At 39.5% G+C, this 24,958-nt stretch overlaps 2 protein-coding genes and 2 non-coding genes across 4 annotated transcripts; all 4 read right to left on the bottom strand.

Moving 5' to 3' along the window:
- Positions 1 to 373: 373 nt before the first annotated feature.
- Rasl11a (RAS like family 11 member A) lies at positions 374 to 2,941 on the bottom strand. The gene is made up of 4 exons (XM_026388385.2): positions 2,686 to 2,941; positions 2,261 to 2,317; positions 2,083 to 2,162; positions 374 to 1,017 (listed from the first exon to the last, which is right to left on the bottom strand). The coding sequence occupies exons 1-4, from the start codon at positions 2,807 to 2,809 to the stop codon at positions 550 to 552; spliced, it is 729 nt and encodes a 242-aa protein (XP_026244170.1). The 5' UTR covers positions 2,810 to 2,941; the 3' UTR covers positions 374 to 549.
- A 12,506-nt stretch (positions 2,942 to 15,447) lies between these two features.
- Positions 15,448 to 19,806, bottom strand: Rpl21 (ribosomal protein L21). Its single transcript, XM_026388402.2, has 6 exons — positions 19,709 to 19,806; positions 17,712 to 17,790; positions 17,369 to 17,430; positions 16,491 to 16,603; positions 15,696 to 15,846; positions 15,448 to 15,560 (listed from the first exon to the last, which is right to left on the bottom strand). Exons 2-6 carry the CDS (start codon positions 17,776 to 17,778, stop codon positions 15,471 to 15,473), a joined length of 483 nt encoding a protein of 160 aa, XP_026244187.1. The 5' UTR covers positions 17,779 to 17,790; positions 19,709 to 19,806; the 3' UTR covers positions 15,448 to 15,470.
- LOC113182489 (small nucleolar RNA SNORA27) lies at positions 16,314 to 16,440 on the bottom strand. Its single transcript, XR_003300738.1, has one exon. It is a non-coding gene; the product is annotated as a small nucleolar RNA SNORA27 (small nucleolar RNA).
- LOC113182488 (small nucleolar RNA SNORD102) lies at positions 16,717 to 16,787 on the bottom strand. The gene has a single exon (XR_003300737.1). It is a non-coding gene; the product is annotated as a small nucleolar RNA SNORD102 (small nucleolar RNA).
- Positions 19,807 to 24,958: the final 5,152 nt, after the last annotated feature.

Genomic DNA, 24,958 nt, shown 5'->3' with positions numbered 1-24,958 from the left:
TAAATAATAATATTCATGATTTGTAACTTTTTAGCATCAGCTCACAATGTACCCCTTCCTGTGAAAATCACAGTGTCAATTTCATGACTGTGGCAAAGTGCCCAAATTAAAGCTATCCTGCAGTTATTCAAATCCCTTTCCTCCTGCACATACTTTCTTTCACCCACAGCAGACTCCCTCTACATAACCCACTCCCTACTGAAAGACACCAATCAGAGTTCAAACTCAAGGCAAGCATTGAGCAGTTCTGGGCTCTGGTGCAAGTATGATTTCTATAAAAAGACATTAGAAAATAAGGAGCAATGTTGCCATTTTGCCTTTAATGGAAAAGTGGCTAGCAGTTACAGTTAAAAAAAAAAATCTTTTATTTTAAAAAACTACCCAACTTCTAGGCATTCAGTTTGAATTTTTAGTAACACACATACACTTGGAAACCAATAAAGTCTTTATAAAAATAAACTCTGAATGTGTGATTAAAAAGGGAGAGGTCCAGTCTTTGTAGCTGCACAAATGCATAATAAAAAAGGACGTCAGTCTGTCTGAGATGTTTTACCCCAAGGTGGAGGGTGCTTTTACTTTGGAAGACAGAGCCTGCTTGAAACGTCTCTTCAGGTCCTGCATGTTGGGAGAGCGTGGCCGGGGGATGATGGAGGTCCTTCTCCGCTCCCCACTGAGGCTGTGCAGCTTGCTCACTTCTTTGCAAAGATGCTGAAACACATCACAGACGTCTTCGTAGTTTTCACTAGTGGAAATTTCAAGGAATAGGCTGCCCAGCTCATTGGCTAGCTGAATACCATCATGCGTTTGTACCTGCCGGGCATGCAGAAGGTCCCCCTTATTGCCCACTATGATGACAGGGGCTTTAGAATCAGGATGAACCTTCCGGATATGCTGATAAAGGGGCCGGATGGACTGGTAGCTGTCATAGTCTGTGATGGAATAGACAAGAAGAAAGCCCTCGGCCCACTGCACGCACTTGGATAGAGAATCAATGGCCTGGCTGAGGTTGTCTTGGGCCTGAAGAAGATCAAAATGAGATCAGTCAAGGAAGCCCTCGATGAGAGGCAAGCTCAACTATGACATCAAAGTAACCCTTGAAGAAACACTGGGAAAAGAAAAACACTAAATATAGTTTTCAGGTTCTACTCAGCTTCTGCTAAAGGAGACTTTTGACAGGGAGAGTGCAAATTCTTAAACTCCCTGCTTGGCTTATTTTATTTGCTGATATCCATGGGATATTTTTAAACCCTCTGCTTGACAGGCAATCTCTGGTGAACCCTGGCTGACTGAAGAATTACTTCAAACCAGAATGGCTCAATTTTTAGGGAACTAATTCATAATAAACAAAATTTTGAAAAGAAGCCAAGATAAATATCTATTCCCAAATCTATGAAAATATTTTTAGCAAGCAACTTCTTGAGAATGTTACAGAAACAAATTCCTCTCTTTGGGTTCTTTCACAGACCTCTCCTCCCTAGAAGGGATTAGCAATTAGTAACTTGTTAGTTAAGTTATATTCTAGAACTGGCCAAGGGGTTATCTGATTGCAATTACTGACTTGGGGGAACAGCCAGTAACAGAAGCACTCCAGGAGAACTTGCTAGCCCGAAAGACCCTCTCCCACCAGAATCCCACCAGTTTTTCTGTTTTATTTTGTTTTATGTGATGCTGGGGATGGAACCCAGGACTTCATACATGCTAAGCACATTCTTTACCACTGAGCTATAGCCTGAGGCTGGGTTTGCTTTTTTAATTGTTTCATGGTTGATCTCTGAAACTGGTAAGACCCATCTAAGTAGTGATAGTCTGCCAGGGCAGCAGAGAAAAGTGTCAGGGAGCTAAGAGGAAGCTACTTCTAACCAACCCCACCTTGGAGGACTTCCAACACTACAATTCCCAGTCCCACACTTGTAGATGGTTGACTCTTACATTTAAATGTATACCTTTAGCATGTCACTGGGACCAATAGCACAGCCTCTGACCAGCTATATGCTGGTCTCCCCTCACCCCCACCCTGGCCCTACTTCCATCCCCCACCCCAGAATGTTCTAGCAGGGGCTCTTTGCTCCTGGCAGTCTTTACCTGGATGCCCCCAGGAGTGTCCTGGATCTGCAGAGATAGCTGGTCTCCCTCCACATAGACGAGACGTGAATACAACTTGCCTAGAGAAGGAAAGAGAGTTTGCTTTTAAATTCCCACACTCGGATCAGCAAAAAGAAACATGAACGCACAAAAATATTGATTATAAAATTATTTTAACCTGTATTCGGCTCATAGTCGCCAATGAATCTCTTGGTGAGGAAGCGCACAATCATTGCTGAAAAGGAAATAGGCAAAATCAATTCAAAGAGTAGAAGACAACAGCAACGGGCCTCTGAGCCGCATGCACTCCCTGAAGCCCAAGGTTCTGCAAGACCGAAGGTGCCATAAGTTGGTCTCCCTCAGCTTTTATGAAGGGACATACTGGAGGGACAATTCCATTCTCAAACAGGCGTCCACCCCAGCGAAAGTCTTGGAGTATGCGCCCAGAAGAGGCAGGCGGGCGTAACCGTGCCGGGACTGAAGGGAGACCCTCTTAGCACCAAAACGGCCAGATTCACCCGGTCCCCAGCCCTCCAACCTCCACCAAAGCTCCCTCCCTGGAGGACCTCCAGTTGTCGCTGCACAGGTCTCCGCCACACTCACCGCTCTTTCCTACACGCCCGGCTCCCAACACCGCTAGCTTGATGTCTTTGGGTAGGAGGTAGTCGGAGGAGCACTCAGGAATGGGAGCCAGCAGAAAGTGCCCCGACATGTTGAGCGGCCGCATGGAGCGCGTCGGGCAGTGAAGCGCGCAAGCCGAGCGGTCCCGGCCTCCACCGCACCTGGAATCGGCTCGCGAGCAGAGAGCGCGGGAACACCGGGCGCCAGGACTGTGGCGGAGGCCAGCCTAGCTGTCAAGTTCCGCGGCTTTAAAAGCGCTCGGCTTGCGGGGGAGCGCGGTGGCCGCCTCCAGCTCCTCCTATTCCCCGCCCCTTCCCGTAGCGGCGAGCTGGGGCGGGAGCAGGGTGATCCAAAGGGACCGTCACCGCAGGCGTGCGCACCATTTCGCAGTCTGACGCGCAGTGCTAGGGAACCTGCACCGCTCTGAGCTCGCGAACCCTGGAAATACGGCCACCAGCCATAGAGACCATCTTCCTGGCTTTCAGGCTGTATCTGGCACTTCCGCGGCCCTCTCCGCCCCACAGTGGCCAATTTTGGTCACTAGCTCTGTAGATCAACCTGAGATTAGAGCTAATGGAGGAAAGAAAAAGGGAAAAACGCAATTGGTCGGATACTTCTGCAACAATGGAAGGGATAGAATCCTGTGGAATGTTGCTCTTTTATTTTCAAAAGGTGCTGAGGTGTGACATTCTTTTGGAAAAAGGGACAGAGGAGGCAAGAGCCACCCCGCCCCCCAACCCCTCCAAGTATCACTCGAGATAACTACAGTCACTTACATGTGAAGTCCCCTTGGGGGCAGTCGTTTGCAGCTCAGCATCCAAACCCTGGCAGCCCCTTCCCTGCTGGCGCAGGCTGAATTGACTCATTGGTAAACAATGAGCATTCCACCTGCTGAGAGCTCTGGTTCTGGACTAATTCTCCATCATTAATTCTGTTTATGCACTTGAGTCATGGATTTACTTCATTGTTCAAGTATTTACTTCTAGATACACGGTGGAGTTTAAAGAGGGGGCAGGGGAAAGGGAGGAAGAGGACACAGAAGAGAAAAATGGCCTAGTTCTTGGAATTCAGGAGCCCACCATAGTAAGGCAGGAGCCTAATAAAGACCTCATGCTTTTGATCTGCTGTTTTCCAGACTCTTCTGTCCAACTGCCTATTAGCCGCACCCTATTCATTCCCTTGCTCTATCCTGGCTTTATCAGTTTTTGCTGCTTGACAAACCACACAAAATTTAATAGCACAGGACAACAATCACTGCTTGCTATTGCTCACAAGGCTATAGGGTCAGTGGGTGAGTCATTTAATCTAGGCCAGGCTCTGAAGATCTTGGCTGAGCTCTTTGCTGTAGTAGCAGAGTTCCTGGTCTTGGGAGAGGCAGAGAGCTGGCTACTGTGCTCCTGCATTGCTCAAGTCTGACAACTAACTGGCTAAAGGCAATAATGGGGGAGGAGCAGTGACAAAATCACATGTGTTATATCCAGCAGTTTGGAGGGCTTATTCTCATGTGGCAAGTTCCAAGGAGTGAGTGGAAGTGGACAAGACCTCTTGAAGCCTTGGCTCCAAAGTAAAACAAATCACTTCTGTTGCCTTCTGCCAGCCAAAGTAAGTCATGAGGTCAGCACAAATTCAAGGGGTGAGGAAATGCACTCCACAGCTTTATGGAAGCAGCAGCAAATTTGCATTTGAAATAGGACAGAAAGCAGTAGAGAATGGGATCCATTTTTGGAATTGAACACACTGATGAAGGTGCCTCCATGCACCCAGCAGCCTTAGCAGGCCTGTGGAGCTGTCCTTGACCTCAACCTCTCACATTATGGGTTAATCACCACCTTCTATTATTTCTACTGCCATGTTTCTTGCTGTCTCCTCTTTCCCATCTTTACTGCTCTTCTCATTTTTCAACTGAAGAATTCTGAATAATCATGAAATAGACTATAAATGGTAATTCAGTTTACTTGTTGCAGAGTCTTCTCTGATCACTGCCACCATCCCCACCCCTATCTTGCAATTAGTTACTCACTCTCAGGGCACCCTTGGCAGCATTGATCACAACTGTCATTACTTTCTGGTGGAATGTTTGTTTCATGTCTGTCTGTAGAGGGCAAGAACCCTAGCTTACTTCTATCGCTAGTGCCCAGCATGTAGTAGTACCTGGGACTTTCAAGGACCTCAATAGATGTTTGTTTATTGGCTGACTTTCTGAATGAATAAATGGATGAATGATGGCTTCACTGTAGGAACTAGAAAAAACAGAAGTCATACTTATGATCATCATCCCTTTCATTTGTAAGCAACCTGCTCTCAGGAGGAAGCATCCCAGGAAACATTTGAGGTAACTGGCCCTATTTAAGTTGTACTGACTTTTGGCTGTTCACAAGGCAATCTTCTTCCATTATACTTCAGTTTAACAGGAAATACCTGAAACAGGGCACCTTCCTCCCTGACAGAGGAAGAGGCACTAAAAAGGAAAAAACTGTTTAGGAAGCCACTGTGAAGCTGTTAGGAGTTGTTGGGTAATTCCATGATGGGGTCTGGCACTGTTTACAAGATGGCTCTGCAGCACTGAGTTTTCACCCAAACCGAAAGGGAAGGATTATCTTGCTTTGTCTCTTTTATTGTGAAATAAAACAGTTCTCACAAGAACTCAATCGATTTTCCCTTACATTTCATGGGCCAGAGCAAAGAAATCAAGAAAGAGATGATCCATGAAGGTTGGGATTGCCATGACTAGCTTAGGTGATCATGGGTACTCCCTGGGGATGGACACAGTGCTGCTCCCATTCAAAATTAAGAAATAGAAGAGAGCATGGCTGCTGGGTAGCGCCTCAGGGGATCTGCCGCAAACCCACTTCACTTTTCTGGGGTGAAAATGCAGAACTTTCAAGGGAAAAAAATGAGTCATTTTTTATTAAATCTTGAGCATATCTGTTTACCTCATTCCCTACTTTACATCCCCTCTCTGGAATAAGATTATTTTAGTTTAAGATCACCCAACAGTGAAGATTCCTAAGACTATCCTTTGCTCAGTGGCAATTATCCTCCATTTCGCACTTACCCTGCACCTTTGCTTAGAAGAACTCAAAATGTTATTCTATCTTCCTTTCATTTACAAATACAGATAATCTGTGACCTTTTAGAGGAGACAATAAGCTACTAAAATGAAGAATTATAAATAGCATTTCTCAAGTGTTGCTGCTTGTGTTCTGCTATTTCATTTTAGATTTCTTTGTGTCCAGAGTTATGTAAAATTGTGGTGCAACCATTATAACACAGGCATGCTGAAGTAGTTTTTAAAAGATAATAGAAATGCATAGGCAAAGACTCAAATACACAAATCTGTGGGTGTTTAGAATGAGTGTGAAGGTCAGAATTTAGTAATACACAAATAACATCAGACTTGGGAAATTATTAACTCTTTACCAGTCCAACAAGAGCTTGAATTCTAGCCCTTGGGAAAAAGGGTCCTCCTCTAATTCATGAACATCGCACACCCCACCATCCATAACCCAATATCAACTATCTTTACTGTGTATCCTAAATCCATCGATAATGAGTTTCTGGTGCTTCAGACTCTGCTTTTGAGGTACTTTCCCCAGAATAGGAATGATGCTTCTGTCCTCTACTAATTCCCTATATTATTTTAACAATAGTCAAAACTGTTGAAAATCTACTGTCTGCAAGGCTCTAGTACAGAACACAAAGAACAGCTAACTTTATATTATTAAACATACAAAGTACCAGACACTCCTGCCTGCCTTCACAGACATCCCTGTTGTAGTGAAATTAATTATCATTTATAAATTACTGAATTTAGCAATAAAAATTCTCAAATATTATCTCAATTCTTAATATTTAAGTCTTTATCAAACCTGTGTAACAGGTTAAAAAAACCCAAAAACTTCTAAATTAGGGTTCAGACAAGCTACATTTAGTAGTAGAGACCCTAAGCCCTCTGACTGTAAATCTGCCCCTTTCCTCTGGTGTGGAGAGCAGGATGAAGAATACTCTGGACAGGTAAATGCAAGGACAAAGCAGATCAGGTGTAAGCTCCAATAGGACAGCTACAGGGAGATCAAATCTGAGATGAGGGAGATATCAGGGAGTTACAGGGAAAGAACAACTGATCTCCAAGCCTGAGTAGTATTTGATAGATGAAGGCTCAGAGGGAGGATAAAGGCATATGAAGTTGAGTGAAGAGTATGTGCAAAAGGTAAGAAGGTAAATGGCAAGTTTGAGGAAATATGAGTAGCCTCATAGAGGAGAGACATGGTGGGGACCACAAGATTGGGGGCCAGCCTGTGGATCGCAACATGCACCATGCTAAGAAGTTTACCAGGAAGCTCTGAAAAGGTATTGACTGTTCTTCCAAAGGGCGACTTTTCACAGGCAACAGTGTTAGCGCTAGGAGCTACAAAGAACAGATATGGTTTCTCTTCTCAAGGATTTTAAAACAATTTACTTACTCATCTCCCATGAGCAATTAATTTTCTTTTCCTGCTCAGGTGGAGCAAAAGTAAAAATCCAATTGCATCTTGAATTGAGCTATCACCTCATTTTCCAGAAACTAACTAAAGAGTACCCCACTGGATTTATTTTCCAAGCCAAATAATTTCATAAAGCTCTAATCTTGATGGAAAAGTATGTATGAGAGCAATTTCTCTGAGCCCTTTCCATTAATGGCTTATGAGATGGTCTGTCCGGTGCTCCCTCACCACACACTTTTCACTATTTGGAAAGAAACACAATACAGAAGCTCAGTTGTTTATTCATTTCTCTATACATATTTTCCACCTTAGCATAACAGCTGCAGATTCTGCCTATTGTAATGAAAAACTATGAACCTAATAGATTTTTGTGCTGAGTTTTTTGCATGCATAATACAATTTTCTCCCCTTAAGTAGGGCTGGGAATGGAGAAATATGGCATAAACACTCATTGCAAGTAAACCCAGTTTCAAATTATTATTCTTGTGCTCAGAAAAGAATAAGTCCACCTTGTTTGTATTTTAGCAATTCTATCACTAAATTTTAGGAATTGCTTTATAATATTTTAGCATTTTTCTATCCCAATACAGAGAAATTGTTAATGCTATACTAGTGGGAATATGGAAGAGATATGAACCGTTTTTTTTTTTTAAGAGAGAGATTGGGGGGAGGGGGGTATTTTTTAATATTCATTTTTTAGTTTTCGGCGGACACAACATCTTTATTTGTATGTGGTGCTGAGGATCAAACCCAGGCCGCACGCATGCCAGGTAAGCGCTATAACTTGAGCCACATCCCCAGCCCCTGAACCTGTTTCTTTGTTTTTGCCACAATAGAGGAAAACTTCAAAGGATATAAGTTTGGGATTGGGTTCAACTGAACAAAAACAGAAGACCTCAGAAGATACCAGGCCAGATAAAGAGACAGAATTCAATATTTCAAGGGGCTATGCAGTCTCATTTAGTGTCATGGCTCTAACAGGCTTAAAAAAAAATAGGTGAGAAGTTTTATAGTTAGAATATTTTTCTTAACAAAAGGGAATTGTCTGGTAAGAGGTGAACTTATAAATTCACAATTTGTGGTGGTTGCTCATTATTTTAAAAACTTGCATTTCAAGGCAGACACATAATTTTGTCAGCACACATAAACACACATTGCTCAAATCTCAGATTTTTAATTCGTCTTTCCTTTTACACAACCTTCTAAATTAATTGTATAATATTTGTAGGACATCCACAGGGGCTGGTCAAGAGAGAGTTTAAGCTTCAGCAAATGTGAGCTCTGTTACTCAAGTCTCGAGTGTATCAGAGAAAGTTAAAGACAAAGATAGGTGGTTCTCAAGCATGTTACTTAATTAGCCAGAGAGCTTATTATATTGCCATTCTGGGCCCTATCCCCAGAATTTCAAATTCAGTAGGGGTAGATCTGCTCCCTCCCACCTTCTGTGCTGGGGATTGAATCCAGGGCCTCTGGCATGCAGGCAAGCACTGTGGCACTGAACAACTTTACCAGCCCTCCATCTGCACTTTTATCAAGTATACCCAGATAATGCTGTGCAGCTAGGTAGGGGACTATACTTTGAGAACCACTGGCTTAGATCACCCGGAAAGAACTTATAGAGAAGGAAGACAGTAGCAAATGTGGAACATCAAGGATGTGCCAAATGGGTAGAAGAACCTGAATAAAGATGATAGAATCCTCTGGTAGAAAAGGAAAATTTGTTGGTCTGGTTTAATATTAGGGAGCTGCAGATTAAACTGGAAAAAGATCTCCAAGTTTTTTAACTAACAAGTTCTGAGAATACAGTTGCTTCAGAGTGGTGGAGGTGGAAACCAAATTTGTCACTGGCAACCAGGAAATTTAGTTAGGAAAGAGACCAGGAAAGCACAGGAGACTGCTTAGTTGATTTGCTAGTTTTCTGAGTCTGTTGGCTTAAGTCAATGAAGACAGGAATGAGTTATCAAGAAGAGGACAAAAACAAGAGCCCTGTGGACACTGACTCCCCACTTCCATTCCCCTTTACACTCCCCCATAACTTCTGGCTTGTTTTGTGTAAGTATTCATGTCTTTCTGTCCCTCCTATATTGTCACCTCCTTAAGAATGGTGTTTTATTTGGCTAAGAAGAACCTTTCAGTTTGAATCAATCCCATTTATTGATTCTTGATTTTTATTTATTGTGCTTTAAGAGTCTTATTTAAGGCAGGCAGAGCCAACTCCTACAAGATGAAGATTTGGGACTACTTTTTCTTCTATTAGGTGCAGGGCCTCTGGTTTAATTCCTAGGTCCTTGATTCACTTTTGAGTTTTGTGCATGGTGAGAGACAGGGGCTTAATTTCAATTTTGCTGCATATGGATTTCCAGTTTTCCCAGCACCATTTGTTTAAGAGGCTATCTTTTCTCCAATATGTGTTTTGGATTCCTTTGTCTAGTAAGTATGAGATAACCGTATTTATATGGGTTTTTCTCTGTGTTCTCTATTCTGTACCATTGGTCTACAAGTCTATTTTGGTGCCAATACCATGCAATTTTTGTTACTATTGCTCAATAGTATAGTTTAAGGTCTGGTATGATGATGCCACCTACTTCACTCTTGTTGCCAAAGATTGCTTTGGCTATTCTGGGTCTATGAGGAATGTCACTGGAATTTTGATTGGGATTGCATTGAATCTGTATAGCACTTTTGGTAGTATGGTCATTTTGATAATATATATTCTACCTACCCAAGAACAAGGGAGATCTTTCCATTTTCTAAGGTCTTCTTTAATTTCTTTCTTTAGCATTCTGTAGTTTTCATTGTAGAGGTCTTTCCCCTCTTTCACTAAATTGATTCCCAAGCTTATGTTTGGATTTTATATCCTGCTACTTTACTGAATTCATTTATTAGGTTCTAGAAGTTTTCTGGTGGAATTTTTGGATCCTCTAGGCATAGAATCATCATCGGCAAATAGTGATAGTTTGAATTTTTCTTTTCCTATCTGTTTCCCTTTAATTTCTTCGTCGAATTGCTCTAGCTAAAGTTTCAAGATCTATGTTAAATAGAAGTGGTGAAAGAGGGAATCCCTGTCTTGTTCTAGTTTTTAGAAGGAATGCTTTCAATTTTTCTGCATTTAGAATGTTAGCCTGGGGCTTAGCATAGTTTTTACAATGTTGAGATAAAAAACAATCCAGTGAGGTGAATAGAGTGCCTACAGAATGGGAGCAAATTTTTACCACATGCATATCAGATAGAGCACTTATCTCTATGATATATCAACAACTCAAAAAACTTAACACCAAAAGAAAACCAAATCAGTATATGGGCCAAGGAACTGACAGATTCTTCTCGAACATGATATATACAATCAATCAACAAATATACAAAAAAAAAGTTCAACATCTCTAGCAATTAGAGAAATGCAAATCAAAGATTTTATCTCACTCCAATCAGAATGTTAGCTATTAAGAATACAAACAGCTGGGCACCCGTTGTGCCTGCCTGTAATCCCAGCAATTTGAGAGGCTGAGATAGGAGAATCACGAATTCAAAACCAGCCTCAGCATCTTTAGTCACTAAGCAACTCAGTGAGACACTGTCTCTAAATAAAATACAAAATAGGGCTAGGGATGTGGCTCAGTGGTCAAGTATCCTGAGTTCAATCCCTGGTACAAAACAAACAAACAAACAATAAGTGTGAGGATGTGGGGAAAAGGCACACTCATACATTGCTCATGGAACTACAAACTGGTGCAGTCAATCTGGAAAGCAGTATGGAAAAAAACTTGGAATGGAACAACCATTTGACCTAGCTATCCCACTTCTCGGTTTATACCCAAAGAACTTAAAAACAGCATACTACAGGGAAGCAGCCACATCACAGTTTATAGCAGCACAATTCACAATAGCTAAACTGTAGAACCAACCTAGATACCCTTCAGTAGACGGATAAAGAAAAAGTGGTATATGTACACAATGGACTATTACTCAGCATTAAAAAAGAACAAAATCATGGCACTTGCAAGTTAAGTGGATAGAGTTGGAGAATATTATGCTGAGTAAGCCAATCCTAAAAAACCAAAAGCTGAGTGTTTTCTCTGATAATGTGGATGTTGATTCACAATGGGGATGGTTGGGGGGAGCTTGAGAAGAATGGAAGAACTTTAGATAGGGCAAAGGGGAGGAAGGGGGAAGGGAGGAGGCATGGGGATAGGAAAGATGGTGGAATGAGATGGACATAATTACACCAAGTACATGTATATAGACGAGAATGATGACTCTACTTTGTAAACAACCAGTCATGAAAAATTGTGCTCTATGTGTACTATGAATTGAAATGCATTCTGCTGTCATTTATAACAAATTACAGAAATAAATACATTTTTAAAAAATGGTGCTTTATGCTGTTGTTCTTCTGCCCTTCTTCCCCAGTAGAGTAGGTACCAGTAAATATTCCCTAATGTGCTAAAAGTATCTATAATTTCATAAAACCTCAGACCCCTTTCCCAACAAAACATATATTGGGTTATGGTAAATACTATAAGGATAATAAGGGATAGAAAATAATATATAGGATACAAAGAGACAGACTTGATAAAATCTGAGCAAAGGCTGAATACTAGGATGAAACCAATGGGACCTATGAAGAAGCATTCCCTACAGAGGAAACGTCCAAGTACAAAACTTCTGAAGCAAAAATGTGCTTGGCATAGCAAAGGCACAGCAAGAAGGCTATAAGTGTAATTGAATCATCCTTAGGGGCAGAATGTTGTACAAGTCAAAGAGGCTGCCACAGCCAGAAGATGCAGTGTTTTGCAGGGCAGCATCATTGTTCAAACAATGAGGCTGAATACCACCCAGAATATAAAAGTATTCAATATTGAGAGAGGTCAGAAAGATCTAAGAAAGCTTGCAAAGAGCAGATAAAATGAAACCAGGAAAGTGTTCAAGAAGCCAAACCCACTAATAAAGAAATGTCACATTTTCTCCAACCAAATTAGCAGTCTATAATAATCAATGCTTTATGAGAGTGATGAGACAAGCATTTTCATGCACTGAAGATTGAATGCACTCTGTACAACACATTATGAAATCAATTTATCAAAACCAATAAAAAATCTATAAGGTACACATATTTTTAAATCTTGTGCTGTGCTTGTGAGAAACTGTTTAATTAAAAAACACTAAAAACACACAAATTCATAGCATTTCCACTGATGTTTTAAAAATAGTGGTGCTGTACATAAACAAATTCTTATTTTCTGAATATGTGCCCAAATGATAGTGGCTCTCTAAGCCATCACCCTTCCTTCCTTCCTTCTTCCACATCCAGCTTCACCAGCCCTCTTGAACTGAAGTATTACATTCCATTTCCTTTTTGTTGTGTAGTACTAGGGATTGAACCCAGGGTCCAAGCGTTGAAACTGAGCTACACTCCCAGCCCTCATTTCCTTTTTGAAAAGTCACAATTATACTTCTTTTCATGAGATTGTGGTAAAACAGAATCATAGCCCTTAAGGACATAAAGAACCTCCAAGTGAGAGTAATGATTCACTGGGCAATGAACAAAGTAATTTGTCTCCTGATGCTTCCACATAACACAGGTGACTGAATAATCCCAATTACTCATGAAGCAAGTATTTACCTGAACCTCAAAATTTAGGGAAACGCTTGTCTTCTTAAATCCATATGTAAATAAAATTAAACAGAAATTAGAATTAAAATATCTATTCATTTTTAAAAATAGTGTTTCCTATTACTCCTCTAATTCAGAGAGCATTTATTGAATATGCAATGTGCTAGGAACTAAGAATGCAAAGTTGAATGACAGAATTTAACCATGGCAAAGGGAAGATAAGTAGCAAAACATCTAACATGGGAATAATGTTGTTGGAGCCTTTTAGAGCTAGTCTTTCTCTGATCCCAAGTACTTTGTTCATTTCTCTTCTTGCATCAGGGATGCTAACTCCTATAACACTTAAGCTATATTGAACAAGCAGGAATTCACCACTGAAGCAAGGAAAAGGCAAGCACATGTGCAAAGGAACTTGAAAAAACAAGTTTTTCTTAAGAGATAAAAGGCATAAAGTAGAAAAATTATAACTGGAAATTAAAAGGAAAACAATTTAGTAGGAACTGTTACAAAGGATTAGATGTATGGTACTGTGAGGGTTTCTACATGGAACTCCTTGAATTGTAACCTAAAGAATTTAGAAAGACCAATTCACCCTACCTATCAGAATCATCAACCTCCATTTTATAGTTTAGGGGTACAATGGCATAAGGATCATTGGTTAAAGTGTTTAAGTAACTGCTGTATTATATTCTCCCGAGTCATTTTTTTAAATGAATAAAACATGGTAATCCCTTCTCAAACCTATCATTAAGGTGGCTGTCATGAGCCCTTTAAGTGTCCCACTGAATATAAATAAAAAGTAAAGAGAGTTGGGGATGAGGTTCACAGTATAGGATCCCAGTATTGCTAAAAAAAAAAAAATAATAAAAATTTCAACTTCATATAGTACTTAATCCTAAGAATATATAAAAAGGGGTGGGGGATCATGTGCATCCTTAAAAACTATACTTCTCTACTCAGTTGCAGTGAAAAATATGAATATGCAGATAATAAAAAGCTGGCAGTTACTGAATGTAAGAGCATGTTAAGTGCATTATAAATTATTCCCATCTTTTAATAATCCCCTTTACAAAAAGGGAACCGAGTCACACAGGTCAAGTAATTTGCAGCATATAACAGTAACTTCTGAACTTGGTAGCTGATGGAAGAATTAGATGAACAGAGACAGAAATAAATAGGTATGAAAGATAGTCAATTTTAAAATATACAAAGTGGGGGACATGTAAATTTAAGCTGACTTCAATTTGGTGCACAGTAGCCCACTAAGACCCATCAGAAAACATAAGACAGGAACTCCAGTTAATCCAAGTTTTGTTGCTTTTGGACGTGGTGGTGAAAAATGAATTTCAAATACAATAATCATCCACTTAAAGGCAACCCTCTAGAAAGTGAATTCCCCCGTTCCAGATGTTAAGCATTCAGAGAGATCCAAATCCAGGTCTGCTTAGACAAAAGCAGTACCTATTTCCTATCCTATAAGGAGAGAAAACTATAGGCCACCAATTAGGCTCTTTTCTACAACCACAGCATTTGCTAAATAGGCTACAAAAAGGAAGATGGTCAAGTCCGGAAGCATGTACAGAACACTACTTAAAAGCAGTTACAAATACAAAATAATACCCTGCATCCCACCAGATCATAATGGAATAAAATTAAAAGCAGCTACAAACACAGTTAAGTACAAACTACATTAGCAGAACTAGAAACATGTGGCAAACCTAGTTAGAAATAAAACAGACTGGGGCTAAGAAAAAACAATTTCAGGAATACCAATATTTCAAGGATGAAGACTAATGGAGTAAAAACGCACAAACCCAGGTAAATATAGTTAAGTTGGGTAAACTGAATAGTGCTGTCGTTTAATGGGTCTCTTCTGAAATTCATGCTGAAACTCCTTCACAAGAAGTCCTTGGGAAATCCTAGGAAAAGAGCCTAGACTTTCCTCTCCTGAATATAATGGCTAGAGAAACTAGCCCAACCCCACTGGCTACTAATTTTTCTCTTCTGGACTTGTCCCCCCAGGAGAATAACAGCAAAAAGAAACCAACTTCAAGTGCAGACCAAGAGGAAAAAAAAAAGAAAACAAAACCTAAGTGCAGACCAGGACCTTAAACACAAAACCTGCCAGCATCTGGACTTGGGACTTCCCAGTCTCCAAAACTCTGAAAAATTTTGTTTACAAAATTAGTAAAGTCTGTATTATTTTGTTACAGTAGGAGAAAGACAAATGTTTTTACACTATTGTTGAAATCGATTCATAACTAGTAACACCCAAAGAACAGGTTACTATTTTTTTTAAGGAAGTTGGCTTCAAAGGTAAATTCATAATCCTTAAAATCAAGCTATTTATAATTATAACCAATCAACTTTTCCTAAGCTTAACTGTAATTACAGTTTTCCTTTCACTTATTTTGTGTATCTTTCTTCAAGGTAATTTAGAGACCAAGCAACTAAATTTCATAAATAATCTTTGGCCATTTCTTAATCAATTGAGTATATACTTGATACACCACCATAATTCATTTCACATTATTTTGCAATAAAAATACTAAATTTGAACGGCAGAGAAACAACACAAACAAACTGGGACACAATTAAATACACACTTCTGCTCAATTAAAAAAAAAACATTTTTGTAGTCCACGGGCCTTTAATTTTTTTTTTTACATTTATTATGCCATGAATTCATAGGGAATAGGTTCCAGCAGTTCAGGCTCCTTTCCATTTGTTCTCACAAAATGTGCTTCTCTGGGTGGGGCAGGCTATTGAAGGGGAAAAGAGAAAATAAACTTTAAATATACATTCAATTCTTAAACTCCAATAAAAAATATCTGAGCAACAGTTTTAATAGTTCCCCAAGATTAATACCAATAAACCCTGCCAAGTCAAGCTCTCACCTGGCGCTTCAGCTGAACCCAGGTACCTTTCTCTTTGGCTTCCTTCTTTTTCTGATCATTTTCCTTCACACGTTTCAGGAAGCTGTCTCGGCTCTTAGAGTGCTTAATATGCTCAATACGCACATTAATTCTCTTGGCAAGAATCTTGCCCCTGGTGAGAGCAGAAATTCTCATAAGTGTTTCATCTAAAACACAACAGCAATGCAGAAAATTCCACTTGTTAGATGAATCTTTTACTCCGAATAAACCAACAAGGTTATGATGGCTTGATTAGTTTTTCAATTATTGATCTACTTGGAAGAGGCCTTGAAGTAAACAATCCTTTTGTTTTCTTTTTTTAGTACATTAAAGTTATATGTATTGAATTTCGATTTATTACAATCAGTCCCAGGTGCCCTGCTCATTTTCTATCCTCACCTTATTCTCCTTCCTTTACTGGTATTCTTTTTCCTCTAACCACCCCTACTTTGACGCTGTTGTGATGAGGTGACAGCCTCTAAACCACTAGTTGAACCAAAATCAAATCACTAGTATAATTTAAAACTTAATAAACTTATGTTATAAAACTAGAACTGCTTCATACCAGATTGTGTAGGACCTTCCAGGAAATCTATTTCAATTTGTTTCCTCTGACAGGTTACATGACAGACACTCAGTCTGCCTGAGTTTTAAGAGGATACTTCCTTTGCCCCTCTTGAATGACCAATAAAGACATAAGTCCAATTGGCAAAGTGAAAGGGGTGGGGGTATATGAATACGACTTAATCACAAAGAACTATACCATTCATTACTTACTTAACTTGCTTATTCACAACAATGCCAACAGCATGCTGGGTAACATTGTAGACTCTCCCAGTTTTGCCATGATAACATTTGTGGGGCATTCCTTTTTGAACAGTACCCATTCCCTGGATAAGATAGGAGACAAATGTTATTCCAGCCAACTCCTCCTTACTCTTAAACTTTAATTTCTTACTGAAGTAAATAAGATGTCGTAAAATTTCCTTTAAATGGCATCTTGAGCTTTCAGAGCCGGTGAAATGTGTTTTTCACATTGCTTCAAGCAATCAAAAAGACAATCATCATTAAGCTCAAGAGCCAGAACATATTTAAATACTGATCACAAAAGAATATAGTTCTCACTGGAGTTTCCATAAAAACAACAATCTCCATTTTAATAAATTTTATACTAAGGCATTCCTTTTCACTTTGATATAAACACTAGTCCAGGGCACACGTGAGGCACTGGGTCTGATCCGATCCCCTCAGCACCACATAAAAATAAAGGTACTGTGTTCATCTACTACAAAATACTTAAATACCTAAAAAAAAAAAAAAAAAAAAAACCACCACCACCACCAACAAAAAAACAGTCTGGCCAGGCACCGTGCCACACACCCGTAATCCCAGCAGCTCAAAAGGATCCCAAGTTCAAAGCCAGACTCAGCAAAAAGCGAGGCACTAAGCAACTAAGTGCCACTGAGTTCAATCCCCAATACCTCCCCCGCCAAAACCTGTTCTTTACTCTTATGAACTCAAGCAGATTTCCTCCCATAAAATTCAGAGCAAAAGGATCCAATAGATGTAATAAATACTGGTACCTAAAACCCAGCACTACATTAATTCCAACTTTTCTAACATCTATAGTGTTATTCCTCAATTTTATAATTTACCTTGATGTCTACAATATCACCCTTCTTGTAGATTCGCATATATGTGGCCAAAGGAACAACTCCTGCAAAAAAATTTCAGTAGTCAGTCTCAAGACAAGTCTAAAATAAAAATATCATACTATTTTTGAAAATTTCTCCTGAAAGCAAAAAATTAGTCTACTACAACCTTCTCTCCAAAGTTTTAATCCTGCATAGATATTTAGTTATGAAACTACATAAAATTCATACTTTTTATTTATCTATTTCAAAATATGCCAATTTTAAAAATATGCTATTTATGAACCACAACAAATACTAATAAAAATCCAAATGTATAAGCTTGGCTTCAAGTAAACAAACTTACCATGTTTTCTAAAAGGCCTGGAGAACATATATCGGGTTCCTCTCCTCTTTCCCTTTGTGTTCGTCATTTTGGCGAATTACTAAAAGAAGAAAGCATAAAATTAGTCAGATATTTGAAAATTAGCATTTCCCCTTTACCAACAAAAATCCTATAATTTCAAATTAGGGAACAGTCTAAAAAAAATCAGATGAACAATCACTACTTTTTTCCAACAGTTTATAAAAACATTAAAAGGTCTTGTACCTCCCTTTATCTGTACAATCCATGCTAGAACGAATACCAAGAGCATTGGAAATTATTGTCTAAAGGATAATTTATTGGAGAACCCAATAAAACTAAACCATACATTTTTATACAGTAGATAAGATCCTTTTTCTTGTCCCTCTTTTTTTTAAAAAGAATTTTAATATTTATTTTTTAGTTATCGGCGGACATAACACCATTGTTTGTATGTGGTGCTGAGGATCGAACCAGGGCCGCACGCATGCCAGGCGAGCGCGCTACCACTTGAGCCACATCCCCAGCCCTCTTGTCCCTCTTTTTAAAAACACTTTTATAATTCATCGAAGTAATGTGTACAGAGCACTAAGCAATTCTTAGAACAAGTACAGCATAACTGAACTGAAAGCTAATTTACCATCTAAAAATTCACCTGTAAACATTCAGATTTGAACCTTTCCTGGGCTCCCTCAAGGGCCAAAACACATTTTTGATCACTGGGTCATCCAGGGCAATAACCCCTACCCACAAGGCCAATTATAAAGGAAGACTTTAATTTGTTGACAGCAGTCTAAGAATGTATCAGTTTCTTAATATACACTCTTTAATCCTAAACAACTGTCAAAGCACCTTTTTTTATAAAAATTGTGTGGCAGAGCCAAAAATGTCTCACCTAACTTGCCAAACTACTGTTTTAATAGATGCATCCTTCAATTTTTACAAAAAGGCAACTAAGCAATTGTTATAATAATCAAATCTCTACATCTGTATAAACTTGTAAACTTGAATTAAGTTCATAAACTAGGGATGAACCTCTGTAGATAAAAGGACTGTGGAGCACAAAATCAGTAAGTTCTTCTCCTCTAAACTCATTTTCCTGGCATCCATTTTATGCCTAGACCTAACACACACAAAACTGAACCAGTTTTCCAAAACGATACCTTACCTATGCAAACCAATGATGCCTGAAGTCTACAATGGTATCAAATTTGCCAACTAGGATCGCTATGTGGGGTGAAGCCAGCAGTTTGTTAAATAATTATTAAAATTCACCCCTAAACGCCAATATCGGACATATTGCTGTTCTGGAATGCCTTCACTCAACACACATCTTCCCCTCTTGATATATGAGCACTGGTAAGGCAACCTTAACATATTTTCCCTTCATCCACTAGCAATCCCGAGTCAAAACTAAAAGCAATAGGCTATCAATTCACACACAATCCAAGAGTGATCTGAGACTCGTTAACCAGATTTGACTCGGCGGGCAGCCACTTCGTTATCCAACCACGAAGCCAGAAATTCAGACATTTAGGCTCACTGGAGATCAAATCTAAGACTTGTTTTAAACCCGTTCTTAAGACCCGGAAGTGCCTACCCGTCCACGTTACATTGAAAGGAATTAGAAAAGCATCAGGCCACGCGGCCCCGCACAGCCTACGAGGGCCCAGGACTCCGCGACCGAAGTCACAGAGATATGAGAGGCTGAATCCTTGCCAGATTAACTCACTTCGTCCCCAATGAGTCGGACTCGTCTTCCTAACCGTAGCAGCTCAGGGCCACGGCACCACAGGTCAGGTCCTCACCCCACTGCCCAGGCCCTAACACGGAGCATGCTGCTCCCGTTCTGGCAGGACACAGACCCAACCACCCAGGACAGTGGGCCCCAGATTGGGAAAACAGACTCTCTAGTATCCCAGCGCATTTCATCTGAGGCTGCAGAGTCACAATTCGAGCCTAAGGAACGCAGGGCCCCGGGAGCCACGCGCAGTCCCTACCTGAAAGATGGCGGTTCCGGCCGAAAAGAAGGAGGCGGTGTCGCTGCGCGCGCAACACAAGGGCCTGCGGGCTGCCCACGGCGCTGCCTGAAGAAAAAGCCAGCCGAAAGAGGCTCTTCTAGGGAAGCGAATTGGCCCTGAGAACAAGGAGACTATGTGGGAATATTTTCTCCTTACACAAACAAGAGGCATTCAGTGAACACAAGCTGACACTTGTGTCGCGTTAGGCAGCCCGGAAAGGGGCCTTCAAGGGCGTCAAACAAGTCGCGTCGTCCCGAGCGTGCGGACGTCCGTCGCCGCGTCACGCTTGCGTCGGAAGGGAGCTGTGTGTCAGAATCTCCCGGGCTAGGCTGTGTCGAGATTAGCGGCGTCAGAACCTTAAAAAGTGCTAGTAGTTGATGTTGGTTTGTTGCTGAAATGATTACGTGGACCCAAAACCCATTTTATAGTGAAGCAAAAATATTACCTGGCCGGGCGCCGTGGCGTACGGCTGTAATCCCAGCGTCTGGGGAGGCTGAGGCAGGAGGATCGTGAGTCCGATGACAACCTCAGCAATTTAGTGAGATCCTGTATCAAAATAAGAAAGAAAAAGAACTGGGGATGTAGCTTAATGGTAAACCGGCTCTGGGTCCAATCGTAGTACTTGAAAACAAAAAGCTACCTGGTTTATAAGTAAGTCTTTTCTAGAGTTGTTACTCCCTCTACATGTCTGAACGCACCTGCTGGTAGGTTAGAACCACTCTGAAAGCAATTATGCAAAATCTGTTAAAAATGAAGATTTTACAATTCTAAACCCTAGAATTCTACTCCTAAGTGTATGACTTATAGAAATTTTGATAGGTGGACAAAAGTGTAGTAACTATAGTGTGGATAGAAGCAAGAAATGCAGAACATCTATCAAAGAATGAATACACTGGATCGCTAACAAGATGGAATGTTATATGCTAGTAAAAAAAGACTGAACTCTGAAACATGATGAGGCAAAAGAGGAAGCTGTAGAAATAAATAGTATGCCAACTTAATTTCAACAGTACTATATATTGCTTAGGGTAATAAAAAATGCAAGGAAATGAAAATCAAGTTTAGAAAAGTGGTCACATAGGGAGGGAACTACCAAAGGAGGCTGTAACAGTTTTGACCATTAAGCTGGGTTTTGGGTCAATGGGTGATTACCGTTTTCTTAATTAAACCTTATTAAAGTATGTATTATCATATTCTTATGGTTGTTTTAGATATGTAACAAAAAACTGAAAATATAATCCAGAGAATTGCCATGTGCCCTGCATCCAGTTTCCCCTTTTAGTAATATCTGGCATTATTATAGTACATTTGTTGGAATTAATAAACCAGTACTGAACACTGTTTTTAACTGAAGTTTGTAATTTATATTGTCTTAGGTTTTTAACCTAATATTCTCTTTTGTTTCTGTATAGTTATGTCTCCTTTTGTACCTTTGGCTGTGAAAGTTCCTCAGACTTTCCTCATTTTTAATGACTTAAGACAGTTTTGAGAACTACTGGCCTAGTATTTTTATGGTATGCCCAATATTGGAATTTGCTGTTTTTCTCATGGTTTTATGTATGATGTTTAGGATGCATTTGTTAAAAAATGAGCCAAATAACATAAAAACCTTATCTGATTGAATATAAATAATATCCCATTGTTTTTGAAATTTTCATTTCTTTAACTCGTTCTCCCGATGCTTCTGAATTGTTTCTAAAAAAAAAACAAAAACAAAAAAAACTGCATCAGCTCCAAACTTTGTCCATCAAACTTTAAAAAAAGTCATGAAATTATTGGTTTTGAACATCAAAATGTAGCTGGGGGATATAGCTCAGTGATAGAGCACATATGAGGCCCTGGGTCCAATCTTTAGCACTGCCAAAAGAGAAAAAAAAAAAAAAAAAGGCCAATTTCAGCAGTGTCATATGACTAAACCTAAAAATTAACATTATCATCTCTTTCCCATCTCCCATTCTGTTTTCTATTTAATTTGACTTTCCCCCCAGTCACTTCAAAAACTGCTCTTATCAAAGCAACAACAGTCTCTATGTTGCCCAAAGACATTTCTTGTTCTTATCTGTCTTGATTGCTCAGAAACATTGGACTCTATTGAGCACTTCTTGCTTCTTGAAACACTGCCCTTTCTGACGTCTCTAGTCTATTTTTACTGTTTTTCCTTCTCTCTTTCCTTTTGTGTGTTGGAACTAAATCCCCTGCTCTTCTCTTTCTGCATTATCTTCCTAGGTAATTCTGTTTTCTCCCATAATTTAAAATTTCTTCTCTATGCTGCTTATTACCAAATTTATTTCTTTAATTTGGGCATCTCCTCAACACTTAAGTTTAGTGACATCTATTCTTGGATAACACTTATCATTTAAAAATTGAATTGGCTGTTGAGAGTTCCAATACTAGATGAGGAGTTGGATTGAGAAGTGGACATTGTTGTTTTTCAGCTGTTCAGATTCATTCCCCCTTCCCAAGAGCCCCTCTGTTTACTTTGGGGAACTAATTCCTATTGTATATGTATATGGGGATATGTATATATGCATGTATATATATATTTTTTAGGAAAATGTAATCCCCACCTACATCAAAACCAAAGGGACCAGAAGAGGAAGCTCTTCCCATACAGTCCTAAGGCAGACATTGACCTAACTCAAAAACAGCTGAAACCTGAATGTGTGTATGTTTCATCTTTAGGTTCTGGAATGAATGATGCAAGGACATAAGTAACATCTAGAGGCTGCTGATTGTGGCAGGGTTATACTTATCAGACTTCCTGTTACCAAAAATCTTCAGCTCCTTTGGCCTGCTTCTGCTTATTATAAGCCCAGTTCTTGATTATTCATGAATTCTGAAAGTGACTTTTTTTCCTTGAAGTACTCTAGATTGAACTCAGGGCTGTTCCTACCACGGAGCTACATCCCCATCCTTGTTATTTTTTTATTTTGAAACAGGGTCTTGCTGAGTTGCCAGAGCTGGCCTTGAATTTGCCATCCTCCTTCCTCAGCCTCCCTAATCAGTGGGATTACAGGCATGCATCATTGCACAACTTTTGATTAAGTCAATCAGGGTAAGATATTTTACTTGAAACAAATAATCTCCAATTATTTGGACTAGAAGATGGCCTTAACTCAAGACTCTATAGTAACATTGCAGAATTTATCTACAGTGGGTGAAAAACTTTGAATAACCAGGAATTTAATACATGGTTTCAATTATTGAGCAAATCTAAATATTCATGATGAAAGTATTTATTATTTTATTTTAATTAACAATTTTTTATCTTTGTTATTAGCAAGATTTTAATTCCCAAGCAGTTTTCTTCCTTTTAACATTTATCTCAGTTGATCTGAGCTATGTGTAACCAAAATGATATTACTGTTATCCTAAGAAAAGTACAATTAAGGGCCAGGCACGGTCGCACATGCCTATAATCCCAGAATTTTGGAAGGCTGAGGCAGGAGGATCAGAAGTTTAAAGCCAACCATTTAGTGAGGCTCTAAGCAACTCAAATTAAAAGTTATAAAAAGGGGCTCGGGATGTGGCTCAGTGGTAAAGCACTCCTGGGTTCTTTCCCTGGTACCAAAGAAACAAAGTACAAGTACGGAAATTAAAATGATAGTATACTAAAGATGAATTACAAGATTAAGTGTGTTCTTGCTGTAGTCCACTATCTTACACTTTGCACATTGCTCTTATAGTCTTAGTGTAAATATTTGTGTATATACATGTACATCTGTGTGCACATGTATATATATGTACATATGTGTATGTATATACATATGTAGAGAGAGATTGATAGAGATTTTTTAAATAAGACACACAGATCCTAGGGTACGATTGGATGATTTTTGAATGATGTATGTAGCCTTATAACCAGTGCCCCTAGTCAAGATACATTGTTATCCTCCTGGAAAGCTCCCTGGTACTCCTTTCTAGTCAATCTCTTCTCACTAGAACCATACAGTATTCTGATTTCATTGATTGATTGATTGATTCTGGTGCTGGGGATCTGGTGGTAGGTGTTTTGTCACTGAGCTATACCTCCAGCCCCCCATATTCTGATTTCTATAGCCATAAGTTAGTTTTGCCTATTCTTGAATTTCATATAAATGCTACTATACAATATGTCCTCTTTTCTCTGGCTGTTTTTGTTTGGCTTAATGGTTTTAAAATTTTATGTATTTATGTATAGTACTGTGACTTGAACCCAGGACATTACACATGCTAGGTAAGCACTAAGCTACATCCCCAATTTTTTTCTTTCTGTGTGTGTGTGTGTGTGTGTGTGTGTGTGTGTGTGTGTGTGTATTATCAGGGACTGAACCCAGGGGCACTCTACATCCCCAGACATTTAAAACTTTTTTTTTTTTAATTTTGAAATGGTCTTGCTAAGTTGCCAGTGTTAGACTCAAACTTGGAATCCTCCTGGCTCAGCCTCCTGAGTCAGCGAAATTATAGGTGCATACCACTGTTTCCAGCCCCAGTCCTTTGTTTTATTAATATTTTATTTTGAGACAAAGTCTCACTGAGTTAACCATGCTGGCCTTGTACTTGTGGTTCTCTGACCTCAGCCTTCTGAGTAGCTAGGATTACAAGTGTACACCATTGCATCCAGCTCTCATTTTATTTGTTTAGCATTTTTCTCTGAGGGAGATAAGGACTTTTATTTATGTTTTACTGAGGCAAGGTCTCACTATGTTGCCCAGGTTGACCTTGAGCTCCTAGGCTCAAGTGATCATCCTGTTTCAGCCTCCCCAGTAGCTGGACTGTAGCACACACCACTGTGTCCAGATAGGCATTTATTTTTATCACCTGCTTTTCTGTTTTTCTTCTCTTTTATTCACAGTGCTGACAATCAAACCCAGGGCCTCATGCATACAAGTGCTCTATCACTGAATTACACCCTTCTGCTCTACAGGCTTTTAAAATAGCTGTGTCACTAGCTCCATTATACAGATCTTAAAATCAAAGTGGTTTCCTGAGTCTCTAATGGTCAATTTGTCTCAAGTTTGAGATCATTAATGTTCAGAGAATGAGAAAAGTATTGAAACTTTAAAAGAAATGTGAAATAAATTAAATGTAGAAAGTAGTAGAACTCAAAATTCATTTACTATTTATGAGAATCTAGATTAAATCAGGTACTGTACTAAGTGATGAGATGATAAACATGAATAAAACATGCTCCTTACCCTCAAGGAACCCACAGAGAGCCAGGTGGGGGAGAAAGGAGAGTTCATTACA

The sequence above is a fragment of the Urocitellus parryii genome, chromosome 2 (assembly GCF_045843805.1).
Source record: "Urocitellus parryii isolate mUroPar1 chromosome 2, mUroPar1.hap1, whole genome shotgun sequence".
NCBI lineage: Eukaryota > Metazoa > Chordata > Mammalia > Rodentia > Sciuridae > Urocitellus > Urocitellus parryii.
This window is presented reverse-complemented; position numbering and strand designations above follow the sequence as displayed.

What these genes read in the sequence shown, in the direction of transcription:
- Rasl11a (XM_026388385.2), bottom strand. Translation starts at nt 2,809, where the DNA reads ATGCGGCCGCTCAACATGTCGGGGCACTTTCTGCTGGCTCCCATTCCT. An exon ending in CGACTATGAGCCGAATACAG is followed by an intron (nt 2,163 to 2,260) that starts GTTAAAATAATT and finishes TTCCTTCTCTAG; the next exon opens with GCAAGTTGTATTCACGTCTC. An exon ending in ACACTCCTGGGGGCATCCAG is followed by an intron (nt 1,018 to 2,082) that starts GTAAAGACTGCC and finishes GATCTTCTTCAG; the next exon opens with GCCCAAGACAACCTCAGCCA.
- Rpl21 (XM_026388402.2), bottom strand. Translation starts at nt 17,778, where the DNA reads ATGACGAACACAAAGGGAAAGAGGAGAGGAACCCGATATATGTTCTCC. An exon ending in GTGATATTGTAGACATCAAG is followed by an intron (nt 16,604 to 17,368) that starts GTAAATTATAAA and finishes TATCTTATCCAG; the next exon opens with GGAATGGGTACTGTTCAAAA. An exon ending in GTTGTGAATAAGCAAGTTAA is followed by an intron (nt 15,847 to 16,490) that starts GTAAGTAATGAA and finishes TGCTCTCACCAG; the next exon opens with GGGCAAGATTCTTGCCAAGA.